Source organism: Pyricularia grisea (genome assembly GCF_004355905.1).
Source record: "Pyricularia grisea strain NI907 chromosome Unknown Pyricularia_grisea_NI907_Scaffold_8, whole genome shotgun sequence".
Taxonomy (NCBI): Eukaryota; Fungi; Ascomycota; class Sordariomycetes; order Magnaporthales; family Pyriculariaceae; genus Pyricularia; species Pyricularia grisea.
The window spans coordinates 746,995-757,060 of record NW_022156721.1 but is presented as its reverse complement, the minus strand read 5'-3'; the positions used below and the strand labels follow the sequence as shown (position 1 = coordinate 757,060).

Sequence of the window (10,066 nt, the reverse complement as noted above, 5' to 3'; positions counted from 1 at the left end):
TAATAAAATTAAATTTAAAATAAAAAAACTTTAATACGGGTAATATTTATTATTTTTTATCGAAAAATTGGGATAATTTAATATAAATTCCCTATATAATACGAATATATAATATTGTTTTTTAATCCTTATGGACGAAAATTAAAACGGATAAATAATCGAAATAAATAATTTTTAAATTTAGAAAATATTTAAACAAAATTTTATAAATTTAAATAACGTTTATATAATCCTTTTCGTTTTTTATAATAACGGAAATTTAAATAAAATAAAATATTAATATAATTCGTGCAAATATAGGGTATTATAAAATTATATCGGGTAAAAAAAAATTATCGGGGAATAAGAAACCTCAAATTTGGCCCAAAATATAATATTTGGCGTTTTTATAATAAATATCCGAATATTGTAAAAAATTAAACGTTTACAACCATTTTTAATGGAAAAATATAATAGCATATTATTAAAATTATATATATTTTTTAAATTTTAACGTTAATATAAAAAAATACGAAATTAAATTTTGTATTCGGTTATATTTTTTATAACCGAAATTTTGCATTTTTTCCAAAAAATTAAAATTATTATATACGAAAAATAAAATTGGATTACGGGCGATTTTTTTTAAATTGGTTTATATATATATATTATTATTATTATTTATTACGTATTTGGATAATAGTAATAAATTATTGCGTTTACCGTTTAATAATTTTATATAATAAATATATTCCAAATCCGGATAACGTATTTATAATACGTTTTAAAATCCCGTTATATATAAAATATATCGTAAATATACGTAATAAATAATTATTTTTTTACGGAAAATATCCGTAGGTTAAAATGGCTAATATTAACGTAACGCGTTAATCCGTCGACGTTAAAAAATTTATAATTTCGGAAAAAACCTTCGGGGCCTAATATAGCAAATTCGCGGTTTATAATAATATATAAAACGGACGGTAATTCCGAAAATACGAAAATAATAATATTATAAATACAAATAATATTAAAATTTTGGTTAAATTATTTTAAAAAAACGTATCGAATATTTATTTAAACCAATTTATATTATAAATATTTTTAACGAAATATTTTTTTATTTCCGGAAATTAAAAATTTATCAATTTAAAACGTTTAAAAATAAAAAAATATTATATTAAACCCCGGAAGTTTTAACGAAATAAAACAATATCGATAAAACCAGTTTTTTTTTCGTTAAAATAATATTTTACCCCGTTATTACGTAAACGTTTTTAAATAATAAAATCTTTTAATATTTTTTTAAAATAATATATCCGTCGCGCGGCGGAACGGAAAATATTATAAATATTTAATATTATTACCCAAACGTAAATAAATTAATAAAAATTAATACGTCGGTTACCGTTACGTTAAAATTTAAAAATATTTCGGATAAAAAAAATTTCGGAATCGGTTTCGGAAATAATATTATCGCGTTCGAAATTAAATTCGTTCGAAAATTAATATTATTTATACGAAAAACACGTAAATTCCTATTTATTTTCCAATACGGAATTAAATAATAAAAAAAACAAAAATATAAATGGTAAAATATTTAAATTTAACGACGGAAAATAATATATTATTAATTACGTAAATGGAAATATTTCCGTAAATATTAAGTTCGATATTATCGCCAATATATTTTTTTTTAAATATATAATAAATTATTCGTATAAAATAATAAAAACAAATTTAATTTAAATTTAATAATAGGTAATAAAAATGTAGATTTTTTTTTTTTTTTTTATAACGGGTAAAATTATTATTCGTAATATAATAAAATTTTTATCGCTTGTAATAAAAATTAATAAAATATCCTTAAATTAAAACGGGCGCGATTTTTTCGGCCAATTTAATTGGTCGAAAAACCGTATAGCTAAAAAATATACGGAACGTCCGATCCACTACTGCGAAATAGGGGTAGTTTAATCTAAATATTAAAATTATATCTGCCCATAAATAAACAGGATTAAACAATCGGTTAATTAAATGGGCAAATAAACTAATTTTAGGGTTTATCCCTAAACGCGAGCTCCACTAATTAAACCGTAGTTTAATTCGTGGTTTTGTTTGTACCTGTGGGTCCAACCAAAAATTATTTTGGTTTAGGTTTAAGGATAATTTGTTTATTTTCGTCGCAAGTGGAGGTAATTTCGGCAATTCGGCGACCGATATTCCGTTATAATTAATTAAATAAAAATCGTAAAAATATACGGTTTGTACGTTGGATATAACAATTAACAAAATAATTAACGACGATTTAATTTATATTTTTAATCGTTATATTGGTCGAATTGGGATATGGGTGGCCTTAATTCGCAAATGGAGGTTGGCTTTTTAAAAAAATTGGAATTTTTTGATTTCTTTTAATTATATTTTTATTTTTAAATATAATTTAAAAATTTTTGCGCGTGGGGGGTAATATATACGTATATATTATATATATTAATTTTGGTTAATATATTACGTAATATAAGGTGTTAAATATTCGAATAGGCTAAATATTAAATATTTTTAATAAATTTTGTAATTGGAACGGGTTAATATTTTTACCAATTTTAACGATATTAATATTAAATTTTTAACGATTATAAAACCGGTATAAACAAACGTCCACGTTAAAAAGGTTTTTAAATATTGTTAAAATTGCGTATTTTATATATAAATTTAATAAACTTTATATTTTTTAAATTTTATTTTATATTTATTTTAAATTAAATAAGAAAATAAACGTTATTAAACTATTATATAAAATTAATATAAAAGCTTATTATATCGAATTTTTTAATTATAAAACCTTTTATTAATAAATATATTAATTATTAAATATTTATATAAATAAAAAATTAACGAACGATAATTTGGCAAAAAGGTTATACGTGGGTGTTAATATAAATATATTTATTATTATATAATAATAAAAAATTTATATATATTATTATTAATATATAAATTTTTAAATAGGGCGTTAAAAATAATAATATTATTATTTATTTTTTTTTATTTAATTATAATAATAACAAATATAAGATTTAAACCGTTAAAAAGCCCTAATTTTAAACTTTACACCGATATCTTTATTTTATTTTTACCATTTTTATTTAATTAAATATTTATAAATAAAAAAATACACAATATTTTAACTGTATCGCTTTTGCGCATACAGTGTATGCACAGTGCGTACACTGTGCATTTCTGTCGCTTGCGACGAAAATCAACAACATGTCCTCAGACTAGAACGGGCGCGATCTTTTCGGCCAATTTGATTGGTCGAAAAGCCGTGTGGCTAAAAGGTACATGGAGCGCCCGGTCCACCCTGCAACGCAGGGGGGTCTAGTCTGAGCACTGAGACTAGCGTGTATCGGTGAGATTGTTTTCCAAGTAAACAAAATATGCAAGGAGCTTGGCCAGTTAATCCAACTTCTCTACCAACTGCCGCGCCATTTACCAACAGTTACAAGACTCAGCTGTGCATTTTTACTTCAGCAAAATGGGTCTGACCCTGCATGTTGGGTTGGTATGGATCACAGGGAGATACAAAAAACCGCAATGACAAAGCGAATGATAATCACCCGCCTCCACAACTCGCCCCAGATAATCGGTGCGGGGGTTTGGTTGTACGAGTGGATGTAGTGAGGCATGCTCCGAATTAAACATCGGCAGTTCGACCACGAGCTTACCAGTGGATAATCTCACCGACGGAAAGATGCATGCGACGGGGGGTATTTTCTTGGGGGTTCAAGGATGGGTGTTATTTAATATACATGCGTCATGTCATGTTTCCGAACGACCTGTCTCTTAATGCCTGACTACTTCAACCGGATTCCTCAGCTGCGTTTCTAGGACAAAGGAATAATCAAGAAAATATAAGACAAAACACCACACAGGGGAAAAAACAAAAGAGAGAAATATGACATCAACAAAACCCCACCGCCGCCTCAAAGAGTTCCCCCGCCTCGCCCCGAGCGGCGTCCGCGTCATCGTCGTGGGCGCCGGCTTCGGCGGCCTGGCGGCGGCCATTGAGTGCGACCGCAAGGGCCACCAGGTGACGCTGTTCGAGAAGGCGGCCGACATCGCCGAAGTTCAGCGCGCCGGGGACATCATATCCTTTGATCCAAACGGCTCCGTCGCCTTTGAGCGCTGGCCGGGCGTCGTCCCGGAGCTGAGAAAGATCATGCGCGACACCGACTACCTGGACCTGTTTGACTGGGAGGGCAAGTTTGTCACGAGGCAGAGCTTCAAGCTCGAGAACCAGTGGGGGCTGAGGATCAATGGGCACCGCGGCGTCATTCACTCCATAATCTACAACCATGCCGTCGAGAGGGGAATCGACATTAGGCTGGGCTCGAGGGTCACTGATTATTTCGAGGATGACGAGGTTGGCGGCATCGTTGTGAATGGGGAGGAGAAGTTCATGGCCGATGTTGTCATCTCGTCCGAGGGGGTCAGATCCAGGGGAAGGAAGATCGTACTGGGCTTCGAGGATAACCCCCAATCGTCAGGGTACGCCGTCTACCGTGCTTGGTTTCCCGCTGACCGGATTGCCAACAACGCGACGATTAGGCATCTGTGCGTCAATGGCGACACGGTGAGCCAGCAACCAATGCCCTATTCTTCACATACTCCCTGTGACGGGAAACATACACTAACAAGCAATAATGCCCCACTCCCACAAACTATAGCACCTCGGCTACATCGGCAAGGACATCCACTTCCTCGCCTCTTCAATTGCGTCCGGCACCGAGGTGAACTGGGTCTTTACGCACATCGACGACGGCAACATTGAGGAGTCGTGGCAGTTCCCAGGCAAGGTATCCGAGGCACTCTCCTACCTCGATGGCTGGTGCCCATTTGTGAGGGAGCTAGTCGAGGCGACGCCTGATGGCGCCGGCTGCCTCATCGACCACAAGCTCGTCTACCGGGACCCGCTGCCGACATTCATCTCGCCCAAGGCACGCATCGCGCTTATAGGGGACGCGGCGCACCCCTTCCTTCCCACCAGCATACAGGGCGCCAGCCAGAGCATCGAGGACGGGACCACCATGGCCGTGTGTCTGGACATAGCCGGCAAAGACAACGTGACCGAGGCGGTGAGGGCGTACGAGAAGATCAGGTACGAGAGGGTCCACAGGGCGCAAGCCACGGGGGTCAGTACGAGGGAGAGGTGGCATAAGGCGGACTGGAAGGATATATGGAAGAACCCCGAGAGTTTGCACTTGGTCAGGGAAGAGTGGCTGCTCAAATTCAACGCCGAGGACCATGCATATGAGGTGTATCACGAAGTTGCAGAGAAACTAAGGGCTGAAAGGGAGCAAGGAGTGAGTGCTAATGGGGTTGATATTGCGGTTGTAGCTGCGGCTGAGGGAGGTGTGAATCTGAAGGACGAAAAAGTGGTATAATTTGCATAGAAGTTGTGAAATTGAGCATACTCACTCTGTATCTGTACTGTCGGTGATCAGTAATACCAGATTTTAATCGTCAAGGAGTATGGGGTTCGGGTACATTTAGTATGGTCTCCATTTTCATTTTCAGATGATGTCTAAACGCTCCAGATATTAGTACAGTCCCGAGGAACAAGCCCCTCAGAGGAAGTTGACGCCCACGCCAAACTGCAGTCCCTTCCTGCTCTCCTCGCCCATCCTCATCACCAGCGGCAGGCTAAAGTTCAGTTCGAACCTAGCAACCGGGTGCGCATACACCAGTCCGACACCGGCCGACATGCTGGGCAGGCCAGTGATCAAGTCGCCTAACGCGCCCTTCATACCTTGGAATACTGCGCCAGGCTCCATTCCTGAAGTCGACTTGTTTTCACTCTTGTCTTTGAGGCCGACCATGCGACCACCGTTGGCAAAAAGCTGGAGACGCAGGGGCGAGTCCGGTCCAGTCTTGGGGACCGGCAGAAGCATGTTGACACCGGCGGCGGCATAAACATCTCCGCCCACGGCATCCGCACCATCTCTAGGCCCAAGACCACCGATCTTGAATCCACGTACATCAGTGGGCCCGCCAAGCAGGAAACGGTCGTTGATCCTGCTGGGCAGGGCCCTGCTTGAGAGTGAGTATCCTAGCGGCAGTGGGTAGAGCATACCCATCTTGAATCCAGCACCAAACGAAATTCCAGTGTGCTTGTTACTCAGGCCAGGCAACGTGACAGGGACAGCACCGACGAGCTCCATTTCACTCTTGGAGAACGAGACATCACCACCGAGTGGTCCCCAACCTGCCAGTTCCGAAGTGGTCCGCAGCAGGTATCCATTCTGTGGCATAAGGGGGTTGTCGCGTCGATCCCGGGTGAAGATGTGCTGCAGCGATGTCTTGACACTATCTCCCGCATCAGTCCTCACGCTGGGGCTGGCCTTGCCAGCGAGCCCAGTCACCTGCCTCCAAGCCTCGCCTGCAGCGAAGCTGTGCGTATCGCCGGTTGCCGACACCAGTTGCAGGCGCGCAGTAGCAGATTTCGTAACCTCCTCGTGGCTTGCCCACGGCTTTTCGGTGGCTGATGTCAAAGCTTCAAGCGAGAAGCGGCAGTCCGGGTTGCTGTTGATAGGGGTAGCGAAGACGGCCGAGTATGCGGAGCGAGTGCGGGTACCGGCCGATGCGTTGAGGGAGAGAGTCTCGGCACCACCAAAGACGTTGCGCAATAGCAGGTTTCCATAAGCCGAGCCTTCGGTATCACCCAGATCAGTGCCAGTCTTGAGCATCAGGCGCCCGCGCTCGGTGACTTTGATGTCGATGTTGAGATCCGTCACAGCGGCGAGGGGGTCAGAGTCGCCAGCGGATGAGAGCCATATTTCAGGTTCCTTCTTGAACAGATCTGTAGTGTGAGGTGGGTTAGCAGGGAACTCCACAATAGCTTGCATTACAGGGCAGCAAGAATTCAGCAGAACATACCGAATCGGGCCAGCTTGGTAGTGACAGTTTCCAACCGTCCAAGCACATCTCCAAGTGTTGTGGCTGCATTGTTCTCGTCGTCTACTAAGGGTTTCACGATGCGATCTAGGAAACCGCGGCGGAGGTTATTGGCACCGTGAATGTTGATCGCATTGACAGTAGCAGGGCGGCTCATCTGTTGCTGGATGAGTGCGACTTGTCGGAGCTTCTTTTGCTGCTCCTCGAGCCCGCTGGTGGCTTCCCGACTGAGAGTTGCAGCATCGGCTTTGAGCTTGTCGATGCTGTCGGGGAACTTGGTAGCAGGCGATGAGGGTTAGCAAGAGAACAAGAACAGAGCACCAGTGAAGCTCAGAAATTTGATTAATTGGCAAAAAAAGATACATACATCCTCCCCGCTCAGCTGCTTTGTTGACGCCATGACAGGTTCACTTCATCCGTAGGCCCAAATTAAAGAGCTTATGTCGAGTCGGCTTGTCTTGGGAGACAGCTCCATCGTGAATTCCGACTAACGACTGGAAAAGTGAAATCCATGCTCCATCCATCCATTGGCGCAGCTCCCGGCTACCGGCGGTAACTTCCGAACAATTGTGGCTAGTGCTTTGGTAGTGTGGCGAAGCCATCCGTAACGTACACATGCTGTGGCTGCACTGCCTTGACTGCCTAAGTAGGTAGGATCTGGTATCCGTAGAATTGACGGAATGCAAGTGGCACGTGCTCAAAGTTGATTGAATCAATCAAACAAGGGCCCCCCCTGTAAAGTCGACGCCACTCACACCAACAAACCGGGGCCGACAGCCTTTGTGCACCCAAGACACTCAGTTGCGCCACTGTCAAGAACGAACCCAACCTGGCTGGATTGACCGACTTGCCCATTCCTTCCACTTCTTCCCAACGTCAACCTCAAAGAGTGATTAACCTCTTCTGCCACCGAAGTCGTCTAAACAAGTTGTCGTCTTTATTTCTCCCCTCCGAATTCACTCATTGAAATACTGCGTCGTTCACTTCACCTACTCGGTTGGTGTTGATCGACTACAATCCGGCTCGTTGTTCGAGGTTCCCTTCACTCCCTAGGAATCAATTCGTCATAGTATTTGATCTTGGACCAAGCCCAAATCACTTTGTCCCGTTCATCGCCTGCGTCGCCGACCGCAACGAGACCGAGGCGACCCGACCCGACCCGATCCTTAATTCCATCCTTTAAAATTAGAACGGTTGGCCTATCCAGTCAATCCGACACCCGAAGTTCATTCATTCTTCTCCGTCATGGCTTCCAAAGCAGCCACCAAACGGGTTCGTGATCGCCCCTCTCCGGCTTCCCCGGATTTGTATGGCCTTCTGCTGACCAGATACACTCTCATCCACAGCTCACATTGGAGTACAAGTCCATCTCCAAGAACCCGCCGCCATACATTACTGCGCATCCATCAGAGTCTAATATTCTTGAGTAAGCCTATCTTGATGTCGCCACGACTCTTTTACCGGCCAGCCTGGTCGCATTATCGGCCTTGTAACTACACTTGAACGCAACCAGCTAACGACCTTGTTTGCAGGTGGCATTACATTATCACCGGTCCAGAGAACACTCCCTACTATGGCGGTCAATACTGGGGTACTCTCATGTTCCCGCCCAACTACCCTTTCGCCCCGCCGGCCATCCGCATGCACACGCCTTCTGGCCGCTTCCAACCTTCTACCCGCCTATGTCTTTCCATCTCCGACTTTCACCCTCGCTCCTTCAACCCGGCATGGGAGGTCTCTACCATTTTGATTGGTTTGCTGTCTTTCATGACGTCGGAGGAGATGACCACCGGCTCAGTTTCAGCAACCGAGGCCGAGCGCAAGTTCCATGCCGCTAGGTCGCGTTGGTGGAATTCTACTGGCGGCGGCTCACACGCACGCTCTACAGGCTCGGTTCAGAAAGGAAATGTCAAGGCAGGCGATGGCGGCGCAAAGTTCCGCAGCGAATGGCCTGAGGTTGATACCGAGAATTGGGAGTACATGCGCAAGGAGGATATCGATCCTGCGACCGGTCAGAAGAGAAACTCGGCCGATGGTACCGGTTCGGTCAATGGTTGTGCACCACAACTTGGCATCGCTAGCGCCGGCAGCGGGAACCAGGCCCAGGCTGTCGTAGATGTCATGGCACAACGGAGGGAATTGGGTCAGGGCTGGCTCTGGCAAAACAAATTCCTCGTGGCTTTGGGCGCAGTTTTCGTCTACGTACTCATCGCCCGGATTCTAGGATCTGTCGAGTAAGGGCACCTCGCAGTCCCCGGTCAGTCTACAACCACATTACCAATGCCCCGCACAATACCACTACCACGTCAGCCATGAAACATGGGTGCGAGGCGACTGTCATGGCTGACGTCGGGTACTGTTCTACCACCACGACATGATCTTTCAAACGATATTCTACTCTCTCGGTTGCATGTGCCCTATTACGGAACTATCGCGCCATTCACGACTTTCTTTTTTGTACTGACAACGGGCTTTGCACGGCGTTCGATGGCGTTATGAAGAAATGGTTTGGTAACAGCGATGATGGCATACTGCAATTATATTCTGCAATGGGATCTCGGCCAGCATTACCGGAACGGCAAAGGGTTGTATAAGCGACAAGAAGATTGTTCGCAAGTTGCAGACCCATGTTTTAATTAGCCGGTATCATTTTACACAACTAGTCATGTGAGCCCCTGGCATCATTCTTAAAACTGTGTTCTTTAGTGTACCTACTTAGCCCTCTGCGTGACTTGCGGATGCTACTATTTTTTTCTTTCTCAAAATTAAGGTTCTTGTCACACCGTTGCAGTCAATACATGGACCGCTTGCACTAGGTTGGAAACGGCTTGGCATACCCCTGATGATGCAACAACGATGAGATGCTACTTTGAAGAGGATATGTACTCAAAGTGTAGCAGTTTTTATTTGGGTTTCTAGAGTTTGAGATCTCAGCAAAAGATGGATTAGCCCGGCAGGCTGCATCACGCATCTAATAGGCACCAGCCTGTGCGTCGGGTAGCGGCCAGGGCGTGCCCACAAGGCAACCGTGCTGCCTAAGTAGCCTCTTGGACAGAACTCATAGCCACCGGTTCAACAGAGAGTTCCCGCTGTGCAGCTCACGGCTGCGTTCTCAAAAAGTCATCTG

General features: G+C 42.9%; 3 protein-coding genes across 3 annotated transcripts; 2 read left to right on the top strand and 1 right to left on the bottom strand.

Moving 5' to 3' along the window:
• Window positions 1-3,801: 3,801 nt before the first annotated feature.
• PgNI_12035 (uncharacterized protein) lies at window positions 3,802-5,429 on the top strand (the record flags this gene model as incomplete). Its single annotated transcript, XM_031131992.1, has 3 exons — window positions 3,802-3,865; window positions 3,918-4,618; window positions 4,713-5,429. The coding sequence occupies 3 exons, from the start codon at window positions 3,802-3,804 to the stop codon at window positions 5,427-5,429; spliced, it is 1,482 nt and encodes a 493-aa protein (XP_030977167.1).
• Window positions 5,430-5,612: 183 nt separating this feature from the next.
• Window positions 5,613-7,339, bottom strand: PgNI_12034 (uncharacterized protein; the record flags this gene model as incomplete). The annotated part of the gene is made up of 3 exons (XM_031131991.1): window positions 5,613-6,844; window positions 6,922-7,213; window positions 7,307-7,339. The coding sequence occupies 3 exons, from the start codon at window positions 7,337-7,339 to the stop codon at window positions 5,613-5,615; spliced, it is 1,557 nt and encodes a 518-aa protein (XP_030977168.1).
• Window positions 7,340-7,713: 374 nt separating this feature from the next.
• Window positions 7,714-9,802, top strand: PgNI_12033 (uncharacterized protein). Its single transcript, XM_031131990.1, has 3 exons — window positions 7,714-8,211; window positions 8,286-8,365; window positions 8,472-9,802. Exons 1-3 carry the CDS (start codon window positions 8,185-8,187, stop codon window positions 9,175-9,177), a joined length of 813 nt encoding a protein of 270 aa, XP_030977173.1. The 5' UTR covers window positions 7,714-8,184; the 3' UTR covers window positions 9,178-9,802.
• The last annotated feature ends 264 nt before the right edge of the window (window positions 9,803-10,066 follow it).

What these genes read in the sequence shown, in the direction of transcription:
- PgNI_12033 (XM_031131990.1), top strand. Translation starts at nt 8,185, where the DNA reads ATGGCTTCCAAAGCAGCCACCAAACGG. An exon ending in CCAAAGCAGCCACCAAACGG is followed by an intron (nt 8,212 to 8,285) that starts GTTCGTGATCGC and finishes TCTCATCCACAG; the next exon opens with CTCACATTGGAGTACAAGTC. An exon ending in TCAGAGTCTAATATTCTTGA is followed by an intron (nt 8,366 to 8,471) that starts GTAAGCCTATCT and finishes CCTTGTTTGCAG; the next exon opens with GTGGCATTACATTATCACCG.